At 36.5% G+C, this 26,481-nt stretch overlaps 2 protein-coding genes across 11 annotated transcripts in view; one reads left to right on the top strand and one right to left on the bottom strand.

Annotated features, from left to right (window-relative positions):
* The window catches only part of AK5 (adenylate kinase 5), a 238,174-nt gene extending 235,064 nt beyond the window's left edge, over nt 1-3,110 (top strand). The window contains exon 13 of the mRNA XM_089920808.1: nt 2,636-3,110. Within this exon, the coding sequence (XP_089776934.1) occupies nt 2,636-2,704 (69 nt within the window). The 3' untranslated portion in view covers nt 2,705-3,110. The remainder of the gene's footprint in view (nt 1-2,635) is intronic.
* The window catches only part of ZZZ3 (zinc finger ZZ-type containing 3), a 139,253-nt gene that overhangs the window by 29,033 nt on the left and 83,739 nt on the right, over nt 1-26,481 (bottom strand). For 8 of the 10 annotated variants that reach the window (XM_022581047.3, XM_022581049.2, XM_089920771.1 and 5 more), the window contains 9 exons: nt 24,636-24,783; nt 24,434-24,549; nt 23,040-23,111; nt 21,914-22,015; nt 21,155-21,250; nt 18,616-18,768; nt 12,485-12,619; nt 9,853-9,953; nt 8,172-9,541 (listed from right to left, as the gene is read on the bottom strand). In XM_022581047.3, the coding sequence (XP_022436755.1) occupies nt 9,397-9,541; nt 9,853-9,953; nt 12,485-12,619; nt 18,616-18,768; nt 21,155-21,250; nt 21,914-22,015; nt 23,040-23,111; nt 24,434-24,549; nt 24,636-24,783 (1,068 nt within the window). In that variant the 3' untranslated portion in view covers nt 8,172-9,396. Of the gene's footprint in view, nt 1-8,171; nt 9,542-9,852; nt 9,954-12,484; nt 12,620-18,615; nt 18,769-21,154; nt 21,251-21,913; nt 22,016-23,039; nt 23,112-24,433; nt 24,550-24,635; nt 24,784-26,481 lie in introns of those variants that run through there. The other 2 variants (XM_022581050.3, XM_089920801.1) reach the window with 2 other exon arrangements.

The raw sequence follows: 26,481 nt of genomic DNA, 5'->3' as shown, positions 1-26,481 counted from the left end.
ATGGGGAAGAGGGGTAGAAGCTGAAAAAATGTTTTTAGGTTTTATTTTTTCCTTGTGAGATACAGCATACATACAGGAATGTGTAAAAGTTATATGTAAAATTTGAAGAATTATAAAATGAACACCGTGTAATCACCATGCAGGTCAAGAAACAGCAGACAGTCACAGAAGCTCTGCCACATGTCTCTCCCTCCCAATCAAATCTCCCTTCTTCTCCCCAGGAAGTAACCACCATCCTGACTTTTATGATAATTATTTCCCTGGTTCACTGTGGTTTTATCATCTGTGTATGGATCCCTAATCGATATAATTTAGCTTTGCTCATTTTTGAACTTCATATAAATTGAATCGTACTGAATGCATATTTTTTCAACTTGTTTCTTTCCCTCAACCTTGTGAGATTAATCCATGTTGCTGGATGTAGCTGTAGTTTGTTTGTTTTTTCCATTACTATAGTATTCCATTATACGACTATGCCACAATTTATTTATCCATCTACTGCTGATGGACATTTGCACTTTTTCCGGTTTGGGACTACTACAAACAATGCTTCTACAAACATCGTTATTATCTATTTTCTAGGATATTTAAACATTTACTTTTTTTTTTTTTTTTATCTGGCTGTGCCGGGTCTTACTTGTGGCACACGGGATCTTTGTTGCGGCGTGCGAACTCTTAGTTGCGGCATGTGGGATCTAGTTCCCTGACCCGGGATTGAACCCGGGCCCCCTTGCATTGGGAGCGTGGAGTCTTACCCACTGGACCACCAGGGAAGTTCCTAAATGTGTACTTTTTTTTTTTTTTCCTTTTGAGCATTCATTCTACCTCTGGAATCCCAGGGGTTGTGAAATCAAAACTCGTCTGCACAAAGAAGGTAGACAGGAACTGAAGCAATCATCTAGAGTTTCTCAAAGTGTGGTCCAAGATGATTCACATCAGAATCATTTGTAGAGCTTGATTAAATTCGCGGATTAGAAGGCCCAGCCGAAACTCACCAAATGAGAACCTCTGGAGATGAAGTATGAAAAAGCTGCATTTTAGCAAGCTCACAACCCCGCCCCCTCCATGAGTCTCATTCGCATCACCAGGCCTCTACTTTCTATGGATGCTACATGTGCGGTGGGACAAATCTCAGTGGTTGGCACAATGTTAGGCAATTTTGAGAGGAGGGGGTGGTAGTGCCTTCATGCCCAGGAAATCAGCTCCCTCCTACTTCCTCTGTTGTTGGCTCCTTGCCCTGGCGTATCAACAATCTCCAAGAGGGCTCTGCCCTTAGCACTTAGCACACCTGCAAGTTGAGGTCTCAACTTTTGCTTTCTTTTCCACACCCGTCCTTCTCATCCCCCAACCTCTGCCCTATTCCTACCCTGCTCCAAACACTCCAGAACACTCAGAAGTCTCATTTTAACTAACTCAAAGCCTTTCCGTGACCTTTAACAATACTTTATCTATCTCAATAAGCACCTAGCTCTTGCTGTTGTTGTTAGACGGGCTGTAGGTTACAGCAAAATTGAGCACAAAGTAGAGTTCTCATATTCCCCGTGTCCCAAAACACACTCAACCTCTCCCACTATCAACATCCCACACGGAGTTCCCCGGTGGCCTAATGGTTAGGATTCCGAGCTCTCACTGCAGGGGGCCTGGGTTCAATCTGTGGTCGGGGAACAGAGATCCTGTAAGCCGCAAGGTGTGGCCAAAAATAAACCCCCCAGAACAAAAATATCCCACGCAGGAGTAGCACATTCGTTAACTGATGAACCTACATCAACACATCATTACCACTCAAAGTCCATAGTTTACATTAGGGTTCACTCTTGGCGTTGCACGTTCTATGGGTTTTGACAAATGTATAGCGACAGGTATCCACCATTATATCATCACACAGAATAGTTTCACTACCATAAAAATCCTGTGTTCCACCTACTCATTCCTCTCTCCCCCCAGCTCTCGACCTTTTCTACTGTCTCCACAGTTTTGCCATTTTCCATTACATCATATTGTATGCAGCCTTTTAAGATTGGCTTCTTTCATTTAGTAATATGCATTTAAGTTTCCTCCAAGTCTTTTCATGGCTTGAGAGCTCATTTCTTTTGAGCACTAAATAATATCCCATTGTTTGGATGTACCACAGTTTATTTATCCACTCACCTAAGGACATCTCGGTTGCTTCCAAGTTTTGGCAATCATGAATAAAGCGCCTATAAACGTGTGTGCAGGATTTTGTGTGGACATACGTGTTCTACTCCTTTGGGTAAGTACCAGAGCACAGGCTGCCGGATCATATGCTAAGCGTGTTTAATTTGTAAGAAGCCGCCAAACTCTTTCCCCAAGTGACTGTACCCTTCCGCATTCCCATCAGCAAAGAATGAGAGTTCCTGTTGCTTCACATCCTCACCAGTATTTGATGACGTGTTTTAGATTTTGCCCATTCTAATAGGTGTGTAGTCGTGTCTTGTTTTTTTAATTAGGCACCTAGTTTTTAAACGACTACTCTTTTCTCTGTGATTTTGGAGTCCTGTGTTTTAAAATTTTGCACAGCAACTTATAAGCAGGTAATCTTTTTTATTACTAAAAGTGGCCTTATTTAAAAACATTTCTTAAGACTAACTTTCTCTTTCTTTCCTTTTTAACACAGATAAATGCAGAGGGGACGCCAGAGGAAGTTTTTCTTCAACTCTGCACAGCTATTGACTCTATTTTCTGAAGGCAAAAATGCATGTATGTTAAGGAGAGTGGAGACAGAGAAAAATATTAAAAGTTCATCCCTAACACTGTGTTTCCATTTAAACCTTTTGTATGCCCCCCGCTCCCAAATCCTGACATTGCTGTTTGCTTCCCAGCTTGACCTGAGAGGTGTCTGGAAATCATGCATGGTGTATTTGGTGTTATCCAACCTTTTCCTCCTAAGTCAGACAGCTGTCTGCACTCACAGCAGCACACTTTTCTATCACCCCTGAGCTAAATTAGTACATGAACAGCAGTGCAGTGCCCATCTGTGTCAGTTGTGCCTTCAGGACTTACTAGGGTCTGATCATTCAGTTCTACTCTCTGCAGATAGGGAGGAGTTAGCATCCCTAACACCCCGTCACATCTTCCTTCCTCTTCTGAAGATCTATCTCTTGTTACCTGATTAAGGCCCTTAAGATGGGGGGCAGGCCTGGGCCTCTTCCTCTGGACGTTTCCTCAAGTCTCATCCAGCTCAGAACTGAAGAGATTGGGTTGACGAGACAACACAAATTGTTCATAAGAAATTTGATCAAATTTGAAAAAATGTGATAAGAGCTTTTTTGTATGTGAAATTGTATAGCTTTTCCAAGATAGCAAAATCTAGACTAGTCACCGGTAACATTTCTCTATGCATTTCTATGATACTGGCTACTTGGAATAGTGTCGCATTGGCTAAGTGAACAAATTGGATAAATTATCTAATAACCTAGTCTCTTCTATACCTGGTGGTGCATTTGGGGAATTATACGTTAAAACGAATGACCAAACAGAATTTAAAAGCATGCGGTGGTTTGTTATCACATTCACTGGACTAATGTCAACTTATGGCTTTGGTTTTAAATGATTATCTATTTAGTTACCAAGCAAGTAAGAAATATAGTAACAAAACTGACGTGGGTGGAAAGGGCATGTCGGTACACCATGTTTAACAGATACCAATGCTGTATTTGTTCCATACAGGCCTTTTCCAGGGGTTTGCAAACCTTTTATCCGTATGTAAAATTGTGTTTCCTCAAATCAAACTGGTGAAGTTTGGTTTCTCTTTTGTGCTATCAGTTGCCAAATAAGAGTTTCTTATATATTCTACTGGAATAACTGCATCTTCCATTCAGTCACTAGAAAAGACCACAGTTTCCGTTTGCATGATTTTTTTTTTCTTCAATGGTTGTGCAGATAAGGATCCATTTCTGGGACAGAACTGTATTTTTAAAATCTTTTTTTTTTTCTTGAAATGGATATGTATAAATAAAGTAAATGGAACACAGGATAACGTTTTACTATTTATTTGTAACTCACATCATTCTGGAAAGCATTTGAAGCCTTATTCCAAACAGAATTAGAAGCAAACACAGTAAGAGTTGAGATTTATGATATGCTCATATGGTTTTAATTTTGGCCATAGGCCAGTTTTGAGCTATTACAGAAAGAACTTCCAGTGTAATTCATGATACATGGTATTTCCTTTTACTCTAGAGTCATTCTTAAACAGAAATGTCAGTGTTTGCTAATGGAGAAATTAAATTTCTTTGGTTACAATTACGCCTCTATTAACAAAAAGGGGCATGTTCCTACAACTCACACGGTTGTCAAATACTTCATTACTACCCCGAGTTGTAACACTCTCTACAGGGGAGGACAAGGAGTATTTGAGCAAATTAGAAAAAGAGAGTTACAGGATGAAAATTATCAGTTGTGCCAGAAAACACAAAGTGACTCTTCGTAGGAATTAACATTCTTTAAACACATACCACATATTGGTCAACAGCCCATGCCCACCACAGCTTTGACAGACAGCAGGGCAGCAGACAAGCCCAGCCATGGCTTTTATGGCTGCAGTTGGCCACCCTCTTGAAAAAGATCAGCAGGGGTAAATGGCTTTGCCCGGAAGAAGAGTATGTAGAGGTGCAAAGCAAGTCTTCTACAGAACTGTTAAAACAGGTCGACTGACTTGAATGGCTTGATATGACATCACTGAAGTCACTAAAGCAGGAAAGGACCTTAGAGGTCTCTGCCCCTCGAAGAAAACCTTGTCTGTATGTAGAAGACATCAGAACACAGTCCAAACTCCTTTACAATGATCTACATTCAAGGCCTCACCTGATCTGGCCCTCTGCCCTCTCTCACCTCAACGACTACCACTCTCCTCTTACTCATTTGGTTCAAGCTACACTGGCCCTCTTAACGTTGCCTGAACAAGCTAAGCTCTCTACTGGATCAGGGCCCTTGCCCTTGCTATCCTTCTGCCTCTTTCTCCAGATTATCCACAAGGCTAACTCCCTCACTCCATTTAGGTCTCTGTTCAAATTTACCCTTGTTGTTGAGGTGTTCTTTGATTATTCCCTCTAAATGGCAGGCTGGTCCTGATTCGTCCATCATCTTTTTTTCAAGCATTATTTTTCTTCACAGCATTTATGTCTGCGTAAAATTACATAGTGTTTTTTATTTACTTGTTTACCGCAGGTCTTCGGCATTAGAATATAAGCTTCAGAAGGGCAAGGCTCTGTATCCTCAGTCCCACACATAGCAGTCATTATGGAGAACTAACATTTAAATCCTCTGAACCTTAGTTTTCTCATCTGTACCATGGAGGTCACAATAGTAAGCAACCTCATAGAGGTGTTGTGCTGACTAAACAGGTTAATAATACATGTAAATCATTTACTAGTTCCTAGTGCTCAATAAGAGGCAGCTCTTTGTCAACGTTTGTTGAGGGTCTCACTTCCACAACTGAGACTAGGACCCAGAATTTCCATGCTAGTTAACATTATATCACTCTAAAAACATGGCAGAAAATGGGGTCCCAGAGAGAACCAAAATCTCAGCCACCCAGGTTTGAACCACATCCTCCAGATAAAATAGGATGTAATGATCCTTTATTCCTCCCAGAGCCCTGTAAAGGAGATCTCCTGAGGCAAACCCTCTAAGGGTCCCACAGATGCACTCACAGACACACTCAGACACAGGTGGTTTCTCTAACTTCCTAGAGAAAAATGTAACCAAAACATTGGTCCTACTACCAATAAATATTTATTGAGAATCTACTAAGAGCCAGGCCCTAGGGATAAATATAGACACGGATGGTCTCTGTTCTCATGGAGCTAAATGTGACACCATGTTCAAAAATCCATTTAATCAGCTACTTGAACTGTAGGGGAAAAGGTTTTTGTTTTTTGTTTTTTTTTTCTGGGATCATATAAACAGAAGCCCATTTTTCTTCAAGATGCGAAATAAAAACAAACCTTTAGAACCTAAATAGGACATAATCTTGTGTAAAAATCTACTTGTTATCTGGAGGCTTTCAATCTACCCAGTGTACCTAGAATAATGCCCTTCAAACTCTGTTATCCACAGTAAGAAGTATAGTTTATATAGCATGCCACTCTTATGTTTATAACTAACATAGAAATTTGCAAAGTATTTATCCTTAATACATGTCATATATTATTTTTTTAATTTCATTAAAAAAAATGTTCCTCATACCTCAGTAAATTGTTGTGTTCTGCAATTTAATTTAAACAAAAGAGAAGAGGAGAGAAAAATGGACACAGCACACTATTAGGTTAAGTGAGAGGCACCAAACATGAATGGAAACAAATCGTACCTGAGGTAGAAGACCCAAGTCTTCAGTCCCAGCTTTGCCTAAAGCCTCATGACCACATGTCTGCTGTCAAATTAGAATATGTAAATTATGTGTTTTCCTAATTCGTCATGGGGCAGACGATTTCACAGATCGATGGGTTTCCCCATCCACAGATATGCTGCTCTATTCTGAGCTATAAACCTGGACGTGTGCTCACGTCTGTACTCTAGGGTGCATACCGCACCAGAAGAAGAGACAGAAAAGTAACTCCTGCACACCTCCACCTCCACCATCTCTGAGACCCCTGACACAAAGGGAACATTCTTGCTCAGACGCTGACTCTGAAGCAATCTGTCTGGGCTAAAATCTAAGCATCACCACTTTACTAACGATATGACCTTGGGCAAGTTACTTAACCTCTCTGGCTAGATTTCCTCATATGAAAACAGGATAAAAATGAACCTGCCTCATAAGGTTGTAAGATTAAATTCGTTACCATATGCTTGCTTGGCACATAACAAGCACTCTATCAGTGTTTGCTATTATTCTTAGCACACATCACACACCAACCAAAATCCCCTCTGCCTAAAAACATTAAAGCAGTGGTTTTAGGTGTCATTAAAAGTTCCTTCAGTTCTTAGCAAATAACTTGAGCAGAATATTTCAGGAAATACAACTGACCTACTGAATACTACTAAATAAGTGATGCTTTAATAAGTAGGTCTATGTTGTCTTTTACAACCAATGCTTCTATGTAGGAGATGGAAGGCCTACTTGCAAATGAGAGCCCTGTGCATTCCCGCAGTCCTCACATTAAAACAACAACAAAACACATTACCACTACTACTACCCTTTTAAAGCCATGAGGACTATTTGCTTGGAGCTGAAAAATGCAAAATAAACACATCTTTTGCTCAAGCAGAAAATTTTGTTACTGAAAATTCTCAAAATCTTTGTCCTTAAAAAATACATTTAAGTGGATTTATTTTGTCTATTCTGCTTATATAAATATCAATTGTATCACTCTTTCAAAGCATACTTCATACTTTATGGGATTTCTGAATGGCTCTGAATGGTTCTCCAAAACTGACTGGTATTACTTCTATGCAAACACAGAAGTTACCATCAAGTGCTACTTCAACTTTACTACAAGTTGAAGGTAGATCTCTGGCATATTCAATTGAAGTATAATAGCCAAATGCCCAGAATGTTAATGATTCTCCTCTTCTTGCCCCAACTAATAATTCCAGAGCAAAAACTCTAATTCAAGTCCATTTCCTTTTCTTCTGATGTGATATATTTTATCAAAATCATCAGTATTCTTTAATCAATACATTAAAATTCTCATATTTCTATAGTTAAAACTGTATTACTTTTCTCAATTGAAAGAATTCAGGGTATTATTTCAGTACCCTGCAATGTATTGAAGAGGACTGGTAAATAATGTCCCCTTGATTTAAAATTGGAAAAAACAGAAGACTCTAAAAATTGCATCAGTATACTTAATCAATCTTAGAATATTTATATTTTCTTTTCCAGTAGTCAATAATAATTTCCAGGGAATATAGCGATTTTCAAAAACCACTTATTTAACACATGGGGGGCTTATTTCATCAGAAAGAATGATAGTTAGGTTAAAAGTTTTCAACCTAATTTTAGTTTTCACATCTGGACATTAATAATTGTCTTTTTCTTTAACCATGGTACATATTCTCTTTTGTTAACCTAGTTTAGTGTTTCAGCACACACAGTGAGTGAAAACATTACCATCTTTTACAGAGCTTCTCAAGTTTACCTTCTTTTCCATCATATATAGTCCTTACTCTTTTTTAACGGGCAGATAGGTAAAGGAAAAAAAAAAACCTTAAAAAAAATTGTTTTGGTTTTAATACTAGTAAAAATAAAATCCAAAATCTAACCGAAGGAAGTCACAACAAGCATTCTATAATATAAACAGACAGTATCCACATAGTTTATTTCTCACAGTTCTTCTGACAAATGAACATTATTCAAGAACATACTGTATACACAGATAAGAAGAAACATACAAAATGTTTTAAATGATGCACAACAAAATCCAGCAGTATAAAAGAATGCATGTGAACTCTTGCTCACTGCACAGACTAAATTTAATCACTTGTTTAAATAGTAATAAAAATACAATCTTTTATGGATCTTGTGCAGACTACAAAAGAGGGAAATTATTACCATATATATGATTTTTCTATTAGGCAGTTTTCTTCTATGAGTTGCACTGACAACTCCAAATACAGAGGCAGAAGGCTGTGTATTTTAAAGGAATTAATGTTGTGAATTAGAGACTTTACACGGTTACTACCACTGGCACTTTTCACCATAGTTTGTACACATCACATGATCATCTTATATAACATTACATTTAAAAAATATATCTGAGTGACAATTTTATAACATTCACACACCATGAGTTGGTTAAGGAAGCAATGCCACAGTTGCCTCCTGTAGTGCTTCACTGTTGGTAATAAGGACAGTTCATTGTGGTTAAAAGAAATTAGACATCAACATGGTTAAGCAGCTCCAATTTACTAAAGGCCATCAGCGGCCATCACTGGGACAGTGAGTTCTTTTAAAGTGTATATATCCTAGAAGCAAACACCATCATTGGTTAAAACTTTGTCTAAGGAAGTCAGTTTCTGTGCTGGAAACTATTTTCACAAAACTGAAAGCTACTAAACTGTTTTAATATAAATACTTTGTCTTCTCATTAGCATATTTATGACCAAGTTCTTTGAAACCTTTGGAATTTACTCTCTCTTTAATATGTGCTCTCATTTCCATCTCACCCATTTAAGATCACCACCTAAAAGGCTTTAAGGTGGTGGTGCGAATTTCACCAGGGAAACCCTTTTGCTCACCAGGAATGTTCAGCTGCTGAACAGTGATCTAGAGCCACAACGGTGCAGAGCTGTTGACGAGAACACTCAGGAAGCTGTCATGCTGTGAGTGTCATTTCAGGGAAAGTAGAGAATCTTTCCAAACTGTGCACATAATTCACAATGATACCATTGCTATGTGTTGAAGAGGACTAGTATATGATGTTCTCTTCCATGTCATCTGTTTGCTGGAAAGTAGTTTGGGTCAAGGTAATTATAACTGGTGCCCTGGGACACACAGTAGTCTCTGTCTAAGAATGTCTCTGACCTATAAACAGGTTCTAGTTGGTGATCTTCCTTGTGAATATCTGTTTCATGAAGGCTGAAAAGAAAACACACACACACACACACACACATACAAACACATCATTACATGGCATTGGATGCATTTTGGTCTAGATATTATCAAACTTCCTCACAGCTCTACCTGTTTAAATCCATTAATCTCTCAAAATCTCTAATGGAAAGTTACTTGAGATATGGTGTCATTAAGGAAAATTTCTTAATTGTCTAGAACAACAAAGTTCAACCCATTAAATGTGGTGATTTTCTAAGCAGTTTAGAAATCAAACTCACTAGTGTCTGAGAAGCTCTTGTCAAAATTTAAGACTTACAATGATAGATAACACTTACCAGTCTGAACAAGAATCACAGAAATCCAAAGACATTTCTGGAGGACAATCCTGGCAGTGCCACCGAACACCCTGGATAGGTTCTATGCCACAGTTATCACACTATTAAAGATTCAGAGAGAAAAAGTATTAAACTATATTGTTCTCAAGCTTTCTTTTTTCCTGCTGGGCAACACATAATGTGCACATAGACATTCTCTCCTCTCTCCCCATGCACAAGATAGTGGGATAACACAAAAAATGGTTATAAGTTAGGCACAATTTCTAGCAAGCTAGCTGAAACTCTATCCATTCAAGATTGAGCTACAATACAGATGGGTGAGAGGAACATCATAATATGCTTTAATTTATTTTTAAAAATCTTCAGTAAATCATCTGCAAACTTGGGCGTTTGATTATTAGTAGCTACTGACTTGAAAGGTACCTCAGACCAGTGTACAATGACTGGGCTTTAGAACCACTGACTTAATACCATTGCTAAAACTATCCAAATATGTTACAGAACTATTTAAAACAGGATACCACAGCTAACATAAACCCAACTGAACACAAAATCCTCTCTGAACTTTCACCTTACTGAGTTACTTTCCAAAGCCTTGAAGGCTCCTAATAACCAACGCCCACCATGAAGAAAAGGCAAATTTAGCTCTTTCTCAGTGTTGTGGCAGTGTGGTAGCCCTCGGTGTGTTCTGCGCAATCTTGGAAATCAAAGTAAATCTCTAGGTTCTTTGATCATCAGGCCAACTAGAGTGGCTGACAGACTGGCAAACAAGCCACAGCTGGGTCTTACAACAAAATTATGAGAAGTGGAGAGAGTTTCTTCCTGGAAAGACACAGCTGTCAATTAGGAAAATCTCTAAATGGAGAAGCAGGACCACTGAAAGATCTAGAAAAGAAAATCATTTAATATATTCTGGCTAATAGCCACTCCAGAGGACCAGAGGTATAAGAATTTTGTTTTAAATTTATTAAGTCACAGCACACATCAGTATTTTTATGTATACCACTACCAGCAAATCTGTAGTTCATGGTCTCAATCTTACTTCCTCCAATCCCACCAAGTATAGCCAGTTCTAACATCTAAGGTGTTCTCAAACCTGTCAATCTCTCTATTTCTACAGCCACCAGTCAAGTTCAGGACATTCTCATCTTTTGTCTAAATTAATGAAGAGAATCTCCAACTAGTCTCCCTGCCCTCAGCCTTGCTTTCTTCCTATCCATTCTCCATACTAATGCCAGAATGATCTTTTTCCCCCTTCACTTAATTTTTTTTCAATTACATAAAAAGTATACATGAACAAATTATTATTTAAAGAATTTAACAATACTGTAGTCAGAATTAAGAGTTATCCACTCGAAACCCACTGCCTTCCTAAGGGTTGTATTGTTTAAGAAAATAGAATGATCTTTCCAAAATGCAAATTTCATGTTACTCTGCTTAAAATCCTTCAAAGTTTCTCCAACATTTTAGAAGAGTTTAAACTCCTTAGCAAAATTTCCAAGGCAACTAAATAGCCTCTCACTGCTCTCCAGTATGCACACTAGTCACACTCAACTAATTCACTCATTTAACTTCTCTAAATCACTTATGAGATGAAAACAGAATAGGGAAGGATGTGAGTCCATCTTGTTTACTGCTAAATCCCTAGCACTTAGCAAAGTGCCTGGAACATAAATGGATATCTCAAAATTTTGTGGCATGAATAAATGTATTTCTACTAGCCCCTCAAAAAACAGCAGAGATAACTGAATCTGAAAGGGGAAAAGAAATTTCTGATCCATGAACAACAGCAACAACAAAAGAAATAGCTCTATGGATGAATGGACAAAGAAAATGTGTTCTCTCTCTATATATATATACACACACACACACACACAATGGAATATTATTCAGCCATAAAACAGAAAGAAATCCTGCCATTTGTGACAACATGGATGAAACCTAAGGACATTACGCTAAGTGAAATATATCAGACACAGAAAGACAAATACTATATGATCTCGCTTAAATGTAGAATCCAAAACAGTTAAATTCACAGAAGCAAAGAATTAGAATGGAGGTTGCTGAGGGTTGCCAGGGGCTGGGTGGGGTGGGGGGAGGTAGGGGTGGGCGTGGTGTCATTGGTCAAAGGGTACAAACTTTCAGTTATAAGATGAATAAGTTCTGGAGGTCTAATGTACAACACAGTAATTATAGTTAGTAATACTGCATTGCATACTTGAAATTTGCTGAGAGAGCAGATGTTAAGTGTTCTTATCTCAAAAAAAAAAGATAACTATGCGAGGTGAATTTTTTTTATATCTTAAATATTTTGTACACAAATATGTACAGTTTTTATTTGTCAGTTATATCTCAGTAAATTTGGGGTGGGGAAATAGCTAGAAAAACCTCTCATCTCATGTATTACCTCAAACTATACCTGTATATTTTTCTTCTCTATCTCTACTGAATCATAAATCTCTTGACACCAGTAACTGTGGCACACTACTTTGTATAAATGAACAGGACAAGAGCTAAACTTACTTTTATCTGTGTGCTTGAAAGTCGTGGAGCTTAAAGCTCCGAAAACCACCTTAAATATATCCTATCACCCTTTCAAATTAAATGAATAGAAGAATTAAATAGAATTTACCTTGAAGCCCACATGTTGCACAAATCCACTTTCAGCTTGCATTTGCTGAAGTTTCTGTTTTTTTAACTTTTTAAACTGTAATAGTTCCTTATATTCAGGTAAATTCCTATACATAATAGGAATACTTTCTTCATCCTATTGAAAAAAACAAAACACAAAACTGTTAGTTTCATAATTAAAATGAACTAGTATAAGAAATACTGATAAAGACTATTTTTCTACTGACAAGATATTTTCCACATTTAAGAGACCCTTGGGCTTCCCTGGTGGCGCAGTGGTTGAGAGTCCGCCTGCCGATGCAGGGGACACGGGTTCGTGCCCCGGTCCGGGAAGATCCCACATGCCGCAGAGCGGCTGGGGCCGTGAGCCAATGGCCGCTGAGCCTGTGCGTCCGGAGCCTGTGCTCCGCAACGGGAGAGGCCAAAGAGACCCTCAGCAATATTTTAGACTAATACTTCTGGAGGGCTTCTTTTTTTTTTTTTTTTTTTTTGCGGTACTGTTGTGGCTTCTCCCTTTGCGGAGCACAGGCTCCAGACGCACAGGCTCAGTGGCCATGGCTCACGGGCCCAGCCGCTCCACGGCATGTGGGATCTTCCCGAACCAGGGCACGAACCCGTGTCCCCTGCATTGGCAGGCGGACTCTCAACCACTGCGCCACCAGGGAAGCCCTGGAGGGATTCTTAATGCAATAGTAATATTGAACTGTAGTAGGCATCTTCATAACGCAAGTACCAGGGGAACAAGGCATGACTCCCACCTCTGTCATACACTAACGCAGCTTCAACCCCATCCCAACAAGTTCATGGCGACTTGGAAGACTCCTTGTAATATACTTTTTCCTGATCTGCAGGAAGCTCCTCTTCTCCAATCTAACAGATTTTTAAGCTTCCTCAGGTAAATATGACATTTTCTTAACAACAAGCAAACTAATCTCTTCTGTTTTCTGCTCAGTACTCCCAATGATCAATACAGTACATTCCTCTTACTCAAATGGATGAACTTATGTTACAAAGATTATTATTTACAATAAAGAAATGAACAGTAAAAGCTATATGAATTTGAAGTTGACAGATGAATCACTAACTGCTTCCTATTTTCCCAATTTATTTGTGCTCTGCCACCCAGGATCCATTTCTTCCCTTTGCTACCTCATGACTGATCCCATGGTCACTGATTTCCACAACCCTCATAAAAGCATCCCCAATTCATTAATCCCATGTTCCATCAATTCTCAATCCTGGACCAGACAACCCCTGCACCTCCCGTTTCTCCTGCTCTCCATGTTACGTATTCTTAGCTACTATATTTATATTATATCAAGGAAACTGATGTTTATAGAAATTATAACATATGCCCAAGCTTACATGGTTAATTAGTTAAAGAGTCAAGTGATTTGAACCCAGATTTGTCCATATAACTAACCCCTTACACACCTAGCAGCCCAAGGCCTAAACCTAAGTGTTATCCTTAATTTTATACTTCATATCTAATAAAACATAATTCTGTCACTATTTAATACTACCTAAAATCTCTCTCAAATCAGTCCTCTATAGTAACCACTCCCTCCTCTGTCTCACTATTGCTAAAAATGGCTTCCTCACTATCTACATTGTCAAGCCCAAAGGCCTCAGCTGGATAATGATTCTTTACAATCTCACACTTCACCTACCTTATCGCCCACTATCTTTCATCCATTTCAAATTCTTGTCAACTAAAGATGTTAAATTATAGCTACTGCCTTCCTATGTTACCCCTGAGAAAGACAACATAAATAATGTAATAAATACGTAATACCAATAAATGTGATGTACCCCAAATAATTAAATAATGTAGTAAGAAATTTTATAATAAAATTATTAAATTTAGATATTTTAGGCAAATACAAAGAATACAAACTCTGCTAAATTTTTTAATTTGCATTTTAAGTCTAAGGGTATTATTAAATTTGGTCAACAAGATTAAGTTAGATATATGTATACATATAGCTGATTCACTCTGTTATACAGCAGAAATGAACACATTGTTAAGCAATTATACTCCAATAAAGATGTTAAAAAAAAAAGTTAAATCACCTCACACCCACTAAGATGGCTACTATCAAAATTTTAAAAGAGTAATAATAATAATAAGTGTTGGCAAGGATGTAGAGAAATTGAAACTTTTGTACACTGTTGATGAGAATATAAAATGTTCTAGCCATTACTGAAAATAGTACTGTGGTTCCTCAAAAAATGAAACAGAATTACCATATGATCCAGCAATTCCACTTCTGGGTATATACCCAAAATAATTTGAGAGCAGAGACTCTAACAGATATTTGTACACCCGTGTTCACAGCAGCATTAGTCACAACAGCCAAAAGGTGGAAGCAACCCAAGTGTCCACTGACAGAAGAATGGATAAATAAAATGTGGTATGCACACTCAATGGAATATTATTTGGCCATAAAAGTGGAAATTGTGACACGTTACATGATGAATGAACCTTGATGACATTATGCTAAGTGATATAAGCCAGTCACAAAAGGACAAAAACTGTATGATTCTACCTATATGAGGTACCCAGAGTAGTCAAACTCAAAGAGACGGAAAGTAGAATGGTAGTTGCCAGGAGCTAGAAGGAGGAGGGAATAGCGAGATGATGTTTACTGGATGCAGAGTTTCAGTTTTGCAAGACATAAAGAGTTCTGGAGATTCGCTGCACAATAACGTAAATGTACTTTAACACCACTGAACTGTACACTCAAGATTGGCTGAGATGGTCAATTTTCTGTTATGGGTATTCAGCACAATTAAAAATTAAAATTCCATACTATTCAGCCATCAAAAAAAAAAAGATAAAATCTTGCCAGCTGTGGCAACAAGGATGGACTTTGAGGAAATTGATGCAAAGTGAAATAAGTCAGAGGAGAAAGACAAGTACCGAGATTTCACTCTTATGTTGAATATTAAAAAAACATAAAATAAACAAACAAACAAATTAAAACAAAAACACACACAGGTACAGAGAACAGATTGGTGTTCTTTCCACAGAGGGGAAGAGTGGTAGGGGGAGGGAGAGATGGGTAGGGGGGGTCAAATGTATGGTGATGGATAGAAACTAGAATTTTTGGTGGTGAGCACACTGTAGTGCATATATATTAGTTGAATTACAATGCTGTACACATGAAACATATAATGTTATAAACCAATGTTACTTTAAAATGAACAAAAAAACAAACAAATATTTTTAAAATGCTCACCCATAAACAGATTTCCTAGTTATAATCATTTTAAATTTACTTAAAGGAGAAATACTATGACCAGTTTCAAGAGGGTCTAAATGGTATACAGATTGTCTCTCTAGCTACTGCTTTTCTGAAAAGAGAAACTGAAATCTATAAATTTTACACTAGAGGATTCATAAATATACATTTAAATAGCTATTTTAAAGTAATCAGAATGATGTGAACTGGTGCTCATTTAAAAATAAATAAATAAAATCAACCAAACAAAAGCTAAATCAAATTCAACCACCTATACTATACTATATTTTGCCAATTTTCTCAAAATGTACTTCTTTTAAGCATCCCATCATCACTCCTCACCTAGCTAAGTTTTATTCATCCTTCAATGGCCAACTTGACTATCACTTCCTTGGGTCTTCCACTTAAACTCTCAATCTGAATTAAGTACCTCTAAAATAATTACAATGACACATACTTTTGAAGCATTTTTAAAATTCTGTAATTTATTGATGTGATTACACATTTATCTCCTCCCACAAAACTAAGATTTATGAGAACCCCAAGATCATAGATATTTTATTCATAACTATGGAGCTGACCTCTAGCAGAGCCTGTTACATATTAAGTGTAAATAAACATTTCTCCAATGAGTAATTCTAATAGTCACAAAATACAAAATTACACACAAATGCCATATCTTAAGACACAGCAGAATCTAGCTGTTTTTCAAAAAGACAAGTTTAAAAAGAAAAAAAAAATTTAAGAATACAGTCATTTTACAGTAGTTTCATACCAAAGTATACAATCAGTGTTTGATTAATCTAGAAACAGAACAAAGGAGACTTATTTTTATCTGCTGACTTTTCATTAAAATCTCCTTTTCCAGTTACCATATATAATCAAAGTACTAAGAAAGATATAAGGCAATCTTCATGTCCTTTAAACAAGGAATCAGAATCATGTTACTTATTGAGGAAGAATTTTAGCATAGTAAAATAAAAAATATTAACAGCAATAAAAAGGAATCTCCGAATGTAAAGTAAAATGAAATGAATTAACCTAAAATAGCATCCAGTTGATGACAACACAGAGAGGAATTAGTCCAAGAGGATTTTAAAAGTATAATTTGACTTTATTTCTGTAGTTGGGTATATCCTAAGGCAAAAACAGTGCTACCCGGGGCTTCCCTGGTGGCGCAATGGTTGAGAGTCCACCTGCTGATGCAGGGGACATGGGTTCGTGCCCTGGTCTGCGAAGATTCCACATGCCGCGGAGCGGCTGGGACCGTGAGCCATGGCCGCTGAGCCTGAGCATCTGGAGCCTGTGCTCTGCAAAAACAGTGCTACCCAAAAAACCTGTTTTCAGGATCATATTGTTGATGGTAGTGTTAGTATTATGAAATTCTGAGACTACTGTGGGCAGTGTGAGACAAAGAAAGCATTATGTTGATGTCACTGATAACTGGAATTTTCAGCATGGTAGAAAAATGATACATATTAAAGATCAAAATGGGTTAAGTAAAATTCCCACAGTCCTTAAGTTGAATTTGAAATAAAATGATGAATTTATGATGTCTTTTAATTTTAACAAATATATAACATATTTCTCAGCTCTGTCCACTATATAGGCTTAGATACAATGATCAATCCAGTAGCAAGTAACATCCTGTATCAGGATAGAGCCTCCAAATACCATTTCTCAATAAAAGAAAGCAGAACTGACTCCAGGTCTGAAGCAGGAAATATACAAGATGAGCCTGGAATTTCCTTGTCCTACCGGACAGTAAGAAAGCTATAAAAGATTACTAGAGTCTTGTCAAAAGAACTCAAAATCCAGCTTGAATAGGTTACAACCAACCAATGGGCCAATCTGTACACTAATAAAGACAATAATATCAATGCACTGAAACACATTAAATATATTTTAAGTCCAACAATTCATAAGAATACAAAAATTTTAAAACCTCATGAGTCAATCTACAGGATATCAGAGAACAAACTCATTATTTTAAAAACAGGAAAATAAAGGGAAGAATCAAGCAGTTATGCTGCGTTTTCTGTATGTAACTTAGGATAATCAAATAGTTGATGGGGGGGTTACTTTGTGAATATTCTATCAAATAAATGAAGAAAGAATTTTACTATTTTGTAACATCTAATGAGTTAATGGATCTAAGCAACAATGTATGCTATGTCAAACTGATAAAAGTATACATGAAGTAGTCCTGCCCACCCTAACAAACAAAAAAACAAATAAACCTGAATCTGATCAGTTATCTAGACCTATCAATTTATAGGAGATTCAGGGAACAGAGGAACAGATTAAATGACACCAAGGAGATACAAACAACAAAATCCACACTGAGGTAAATTCTACAAGACAAATAACCCAGTTTTTCAACAAAACAAATGTGAGAGGGGAAAACAGAAGAGAGAGAAAAGGGCGGCGGGGGGGAGGCACTACTGCAATTTATGACTGGGGAAATGTGAACTGACTGGATATCTGGATTATATAAAGAAGTACCTTTTAATAAACATGATAATGATATTTTGTAATGTCTGGAACTTGCTCCAAAATAATCCCAGACAGAAAGTTGGGTGGGTAGGAAGTATAGATGAAAATAAGATTGCCACAAACTGATAATTGTTAAAGCTGAATAATGGGTGCACATGGGTTTATTTTTGTATATGCTTGAAAGTTTCTTCATAAAAACATTTTTAAAGCCCATTGTAAAACAAGTTTGACTAGTTAATTAAAAGAAAAGAAAGCAATATTCTCTGAAGAATAGGAATAATTAGGAAATCCTGGTGCTCCCATTCTGTATCCTGATCTGTATAATACATAGATAAAGATAGATAGATAGATAGATAGACAGACATATATATAGTATAAATAGATAACTTACTGATGCCTCCTCCATAGCAGTGTTCATGTGGCTACGAAAACAGGATCGGTCATCATCTTCATCCATATACACTGGTGGTTCATGGGAAGTCATGAAAGTGGAAGGTTTAAAGAGATGCTTATTAAGGGGGTGCTGTCGTCTGCTTGTTGAAGACTAAGTGAGAAAACAAATTTTTAATTGGGATAGTGGACAATCATTAAAAGAATCAAAAATATAAATGCTACTTCCTGCAAATCTGCCTGATCAGAAGGACTGCACCTCTACCCTTCAGCATACTCTTATGTGGTTGCTTTTTCTATTTTATCTGGATTTTTAAAAAGACAACAAGCCTTAAATAAAAACAAACCAAACCAACAAACAGAAATGTAGGCAGAATACCTAGGTGGAGTATAATGGACCATATGCTCATTATGTAGCTTATATTTGTATCCCCAACATTTATTACACTCTTGGCATTCACATGCTGGCTCCTCTTAAGGTCATCTTACAGATGATCAAGGAGGATGAAGTTAGCCAAAGCCAGATATAAAACTATCAAGTAAAAAGAAAATTTCCCCAACACGATGAATGTCTGAAAATAGTATCTAACACTGATTGACTGCTTACTCTTTGTCAATGTCACTTAGCCCTCAAAACATTCCTGTAAAGTAGTTATTATCACTTCTAATTTAAAGGTGAAAAAACGGAGGCATGAGGAGGTTAACTTTCTTGTTCAAGGTACTGCAGCTAGGCAGTGGTAGAATCAAGATTATAAAATAGGCCTCTGTGGAGCCAAAGGCCTCCCTTTGAACCCCTATGCAGACTTCCTCTCTTCACGAACAGCACCGCCACAAAGAATAATCTCAGCCACATAGAGAACCATCATTTCATTTCAAAATTCAAACTCTAACCATGTCAGGACTTCCCTGGTGGCACAGTGGTTAAGAATCCGCCTGCCAATGCAGGTGACACGGGTTCAAGCCCTGGTCCCGGAAGATTCCACATGCCGCAAAGCAACTAAGCCCGTGCGCCACAACTACTGAGCCTGCTCTCTAGAGCCCATGAGCCACAACTACTGAACCCGCATACCACAACTGCGGAAGCCCACACTCCTAGAGCCTGTGCTCCGCAAGAAGAGAAGACACAGCAATGAGAAGCCCACGCACCACAACAAAGAGTAGCCCCCCGCTCACTGCAACTAGAGAAAGCCTGTGCGCAGCAGCAAAGACCCAACACAGCCAAAACTAAATTAATTAATTAATTGATTAAATTTATTTAAAACAAAACAAAACAAAAAACCTCTAACCACGTCTATGACTGGGCTAGATCTCTGCAGTCAAAATGTCTGTTAACTTAAAATTCAGTGCACCCAAAGAAGGGAACACATTTAGGTTTCTTTAGTATTCCTTTTGTTATCATCGTCTAGTCTTAGTGGTGAAAACGTAAGGTGCACAACACATCTAAAGATAACCTAGAAATCACGAAAATTAAAGCTGTTAAGTTAAATGGTGGTTATCAAAGTTCCAACATTCTGAAGTTACAGGATGAACTCTACATATCTAAATAGATAATACTATATTTGGGGAGAAAAAAATCCAGAATATTTAAAACATCTGACAAATTAAAACAAGCTTCCAGAGCTTGGTAAAAAGAATAAGAACAAAATTTTTAAAACATGGAGGTATATAGACAATATTCTTAATGTAAAACAGTTAGCTTCACTAAGGAAGGGTAACAGCATTAGATCGGCTCCTAGCTTCTCTTTAGGTGAACGGTGGCAGTTGCGGGGGAGTGGAAGTACCCAGATGATTTACCAAGGAAATGAAAGAAGGCCAATGATGTGCTTTACTTTTTTTGCAATTAAAGCAAAAAATTGGCCATAATTCTATGCAGTGTTCTGTGTAGGAGAGGGACAGTAGCTTTTTCACTGTACAGAGCGGCAGAGAACAGTGGAAAAGGCTTAGGTGCAGAATCAGAAGATCAATGATTCCCAGACTTACCAGCTGTGACTAGACAATTCACTCAATGTGCTTAGTTTTCTCATCTATAAAAAGGTTGTAGAACAGTACCTAGCCCAGAGCATTCAACAGTAAGATCAAAAGCTATCTATTAATATTATCATGAGTAAAGTGAAAGTGATACTACCTACACTTTTAGAATTACAGTGAGGATTAAATATCTTAATAAATATTTCTAACCTTGGATTTATATAATATATGTATAAAACAGAAATTGATTATATTTACTAAAGAATCAAACACCCTAAAAACTTTAACATCACAAAGGCCTTTTTGACATACATACAATCTAATATCTTTCAAATAGCACTCATTCACATTAACTAACCTACTCCTAAGAAAATAATGAATAATCGTCATTGAAACTCACTGAGTAGCAATAATGGAATCCTACCATATATAAGAAAATGTTTAGAGTGAGTCAAATTTTAAAAATAAAATAACCCTGTTCTCATAAATATATAAACTTTTACACAGGAACTCTGACTTTGATGAATTTAATCTGAGATCTAAGGTTTACTTTTACCTATTTTTTTTTTTACCTTTTTGGAGTATATATATAAGTTTGGTGTTCTGCCTGGGACTGGAATGCCAGCTTTAGTTAGTTTTATGAAATACTTCTGCACTCGGCTGGCAACCTAAGGAAACATGACAAGCCTTTTAACGTAATAAATGACAAGACATGCAGTATCAGAATAGTTTTTTAAAATAGTTTTTAAAACATACATGTGTATCTTAATGAATAGTAACAACTTAAAATCTACCATAAATCTAGAAATAATTTTAAATTGCCACCAAAGACACTTATGTTTTAAAATAGAGACAAAAAAACTGTTAAAATAAATTAAATCTGTTTGATTCCAAAGCTAAACACAGTTTCAACTTGTGAACACAAGTGCTTGCAGCATAAAAACATATCTATTAATATCAATGGGAATGTGAAGGAGAAAACTGACAGATATTTTTTTAGAAAGACAATCAGGGAATACTGACTAAGGCACGATCACAAATCTATTAGCACAGTCTAACCAAAAAGCACAAACTGGTGCACTCATTAAACATTCAAGAGGCACCAAGTCCATTACTTTTTTATTTTTAAGTAATGATCCAAAGCAGAATTATCTCAGAGTTGTTTCTAAAATCAACAGAAAAATACACGATGTTGTTTTTTAAAACTCCACATACTATAGCACTGTGTAGCTAAATATGAAGGGGCAGGTCTACTGATTTTAGCTTCACTATCCTTCATTTAAAAAACCATCAAAAACATGCCAACAATATGGGGCTATCTCCTCAATTACCTGCTTTGCTGTCCTATTGCCCAGTTCATCTGCTATCTTCTGCCAGCGTCGAGATTCTACTTCTTCAGGAGGGTATTTCAAGAGTAGTTGTTCAAGCTTTTTCTAAGCCAAACCAAAGACCAAATTTAGGAAAGTTTAATACTGAGTTTCTAAATAAATACATTCACCTTTCATCTTAAACTATAATACTCCCTCCCCAACTTTGGGGGTTAGGTCAACTAGAAATCCTCATGATAGGAAAAATTTCTAGTAAGGAATTTAAGACTTCACAAGAAAAATAAGATTAGAAAATAAACCTATGAAAGACCTTATAAAGATTTTCTATGCACTTCAGTAAAAAAAGGAAAGCACCCCCAACAAAGAAAATAATTAATTAATATGTTACATATTTTAGTGATTTCCACTGACCACTTTATCTTGCTAGACTATGTTTAGGCTTGCCACTATGGATCTGACAAAACTATGTAAATTCATTTGGATTTAGACAGAATACTAAAAGAGATCTTTTCCTCCTTTGTGTGGTCCTTCATTCAAATATTTAATTTTAATATTCTGACCTATCTCCTAAATTCTCCCATAGTCCTAAGGATGCAAAATAGTCCAAATGTTGGAAATAAAAGTTTCCTGAAGCTTTTTATAAACTGATAAACTCATTATAGCTGTGGGGCTAATCCTCACATGAGACAGAGATGTGTCTCAAACCTTACCCACAAACAATCCTAGCTATATGCCAAAATGTAAGAGAACACTCTGACCTTGGCTTTGCCAGCTCCCCTCCAAACAAAAACAAGAATTCACTTTGAAGCACAGCTTTACTTGGCTCCAGGTTTTTCTGTCTCACAAAGCTGCATTACAAAAACTTTACTCCATCTGTTTTAATATCTTTTTCAATCCCCTCCCCAAAACCCAGGTTCCTTAATTAAAAATTATCCCCAAAATGGAATTCATATATTCTCAGAATGCAAAATTCTTGAAGTATGCAAAAAGGTATACAGAAACAAGTTTAAATATTTTAAATTCATGGTTAAGAGGGATTACATACAACAATATACACTTTACTCACAATACTGGCTCTAATTTTAACTGCTTTTTTTTTAAACCTACACAATTTAGAAATATCTATTACCTGTTCTTCAACAGTCCACAACTGGTTAAATGTTTCAGGTTTGGTATCGTCACACAGGCGTCCTCTTATCATCTGCATATAAAACAAGGTTTTTGTCAGAGAGAAAAAACAAAGACTACCCTTTGATATAGCCAAATAACACACAAATTGTGAAATTTTTAATTAATTTCAAAATATGTGAGTAAATTTATTTTTTTAATGTGTACATAATTTATTGCTTACAAAATGTTTTCATGTTCTTTTATTTCATTTGGTTTTATACTCCTAGCAATCTTGAGATATAGGTGACAGCAACTTCATTTTAAAGAAATAGAAATGTTTCTTTTTTTTTTAATAATCATTGTTACAGTGCTTATAGTTTATTTGAATTACCTTTCTTTGGTAGATTGTAAATCATCTGAAAACCAAAGAATTCAAATATTTTTAACAAATCCATTTTCCAATTAGTGTCTTGTACCTCAGAAGAGTATTTCCATCCCAATCTTTTAAATAAAGCATCACATCCACCCTCACAAAGAAAAATGAAGGAAACAAAGCATGAACACACACCAGGTGCATCTTTCTCCTTTGTTATCTATTTATTCTTTACTTTTGAAATATGAACAGTTTTATTTCTAGCCTAAGGATGTGGGGAAACATCTTGAAGAGATCATATGTACTGACTGTTTAGGGCAGTTTTAGAAATAATAATGTACCATATATATTCTTTGCTAACAATGAGGAAGTTATACGTGGAATTTTTTCCATTATAATATTTTTAATGTGCTAGTCTTTTTATTTAAGTAATAATAAAGTAATATCCTAAACGTATGTCTTGCTCATAAAATGGAGCCTAATATCAATTTTACTAAAATGTACATAATATTTTTAACTAGTTACACAGCTCAACATACCACTATCTTTATGGCTATTGTTTATTTTAAAGAAATGTTACTTTTTCATTCTGAATCCACATGTTTATTAAAGTTCATCTAACTAACAGCAGCAAGGCCAGGTTACAACCAGCAAATCCTAGTTACATTCCACTACACACAAAGAGCTCTTATTTTTAGAATAAATACTGTATTATGTGTCAGGCACTGAACTGGGCATGTTACATGTACTACTCATTATATTCCTCACAACAACTCTACAACATAGGGTGATATTAATCACATTTTATATAAGAGGAAACTGCAGCTTGGAGATTTTAATATAGATGACATCTGAAGTTCCACAGCTAGTAAGTGGTGGAGTTATGATTTCAACCCAGCTTTTTCTTAACTTCAAAGTCATGTTCTCATCATACCTTCAGGTGAAAGACTGCTTGAATTTTAAGAATACAAACCAGCAAAATGTTAAAATGTTTTGTCTACAATTCAAATTTTCCTGCTCTAACACTTTATCCTGCTTACCTGAGGACGACTGTTTGAGCCTTCTGGACCATCACTCAAAGGCAACATAGAGTATGAAAGGGACTCTCCATCCTTCCTAGGATCTAAAGGACTTTTTGGTCTAGCAGGTAAACCTACTAAAAAGAAAACCACATATAGGATTATTAAAGCAAGACTTTGTCAGGTAGTTCTCTAATTAAATTCGTATCATGTAATTTCTTACCTTTATCAAAAACTAGCTTAACTCTCCTAGTATGTCTTTTGCGATTTTTAAATTCTCTTTCAAAGTTCCCAAGGCTATTGGTATATTGGTCCCATACAATCTCGGGCAACTGAACAACTCTCTGTGGATATGGAAGCCCTATATCAGCCTGGTGGGGGAAAAAAATGAAAGTGACAAACTAAGTTTAATTCAAGAAATTATCAACTACAACCAAATTTTCAGATGGCTCCAAATCTAAATAATCATCAACTGAGCATTTCTACTCACTTTTTGAATCCAACAGCCAATGAAGTTAATACAGTCTAAACACTAAATGGTAGAAATGATAGCCAAGTAAAGGAAAATGAACTTAACAAAACATAAGCACTAATTTTAGAGGTCTAAAGCTGAACTATATAAACATACTGTACTTTATCACTAACACACTTTAAACAGAAATAGCAAAGAAAGATATTTATCTCTAAGAACAGCACATGAAATGTGTCTGACTGAAATATAATAGATATGACTTGATACACAGAATTCATTTTTAATGGACCCATGTGTTCCTGACTTATCCATAAAACTATTAATTATTTTCACACTATATAACTCAGCACGTGTACAAAAAAACATCACATTTTGAGAATCAAAACTACATCTTTAGTTTACTTGGAATTCAATTACTTTGCCAACCATCTTTAGAGAAGTGAATAGTTGTCATAATTACTAAAACCACGTCAGTATGATCTTTTTTTTTTTTTTGCTATACGCGGGCCTCTCACTGTTGTGGCCTCTCCCGTTGCGGAGCACAGGCTCCGGACGCGCAGGCTCAGTGGCCATGGCTCACGGGCCTAGCCGCTCCGCGGCATGTGGGATCTTCCCGGAACGGGGCACGAACCCGTGTCCCCTGCATCGGCAGGCGGACTCTCAACCGCTGCGCCACCAGGGAAGCCCATGATCAATCTTTTGATAGGGATTCGGGTTTCATGGGTGGGTGTATTTGTCAGAACCCATATAATGGTAAAATTGGGATTTCTGAATTTCATTGTATGTAAATTTCACCTGAAAAAGTTTTAAAAAAAAATTTTAGTTAACGATATGCATTCTGAAGCGTTTTGGTGTTAAGTGTGCATGTCTGCAACTCTGGAACGCATCAAATGCATTCCATCTTGAAATAAGATAGAATGGTGGATGGAAGAACTGCATAAACATACAATCAAGCAAATATAATAAAATGTTAATGGTAGAATCTGGGGGTGGATGGGTGTGCTAACTATACAGTACTTTCCACTTTTTCGTCTACTTAACATTTTTCAAAATAAAACGTTGAGAAAAAAATCAGGTCATAAATTATGAACTTGGCAGGCAAAATCCACTTTGTGACACAGAATTCTTAATTTTTATTTTGCTTGTGACATATTATATTAGCACCATCATCATAATAGCACATATTAGTCTAAGGTTCAACTTTAGAAAAATTAGAACAGAGTGTCTTTTAAAATAATGATGGTAGTAATATCAAAGAAAGCTAACAAGCCGTAAAGGTTCCCTGCATTCTATATACCAATATATAATCCAAGTTTCCTTAATTTCAATTAGGAGTTTTTAGATGTCCAGTAAAACAAAGAGATCACATGTCAACAACTTAACTACTCTGGTAAACCTGAAGAAAATAGACAATTTAAGCATACATGAGTTAACACAGAAAAAGTGAAAACTCAAACTTCTAAATTAAATCCAGCAGAAAATCTTCTTTCCAAGGAACATAAGTCTTTCATGATTACCAAAGCATCTAGGATTTAATACACATTTGTATATTTTTGAAAAAATTCTTAAGATAGTCAATATCACATCTCTGTTTCTG

This window comes from Delphinapterus leucas, chromosome 1, assembly GCF_059928025.1.
Source record: "Delphinapterus leucas isolate spDelLeu-1000000601 "Yukka" chromosome 1, BTC_Dleu_Yukka2, whole genome shotgun sequence".
Taxonomy (NCBI): Eukaryota; Metazoa; Chordata; class Mammalia; order Artiodactyla; family Monodontidae; genus Delphinapterus; species Delphinapterus leucas.
Note: the sequence above shows the minus strand (reverse complement) of the source record. Positions and strands in the feature narration are given on the sequence as shown.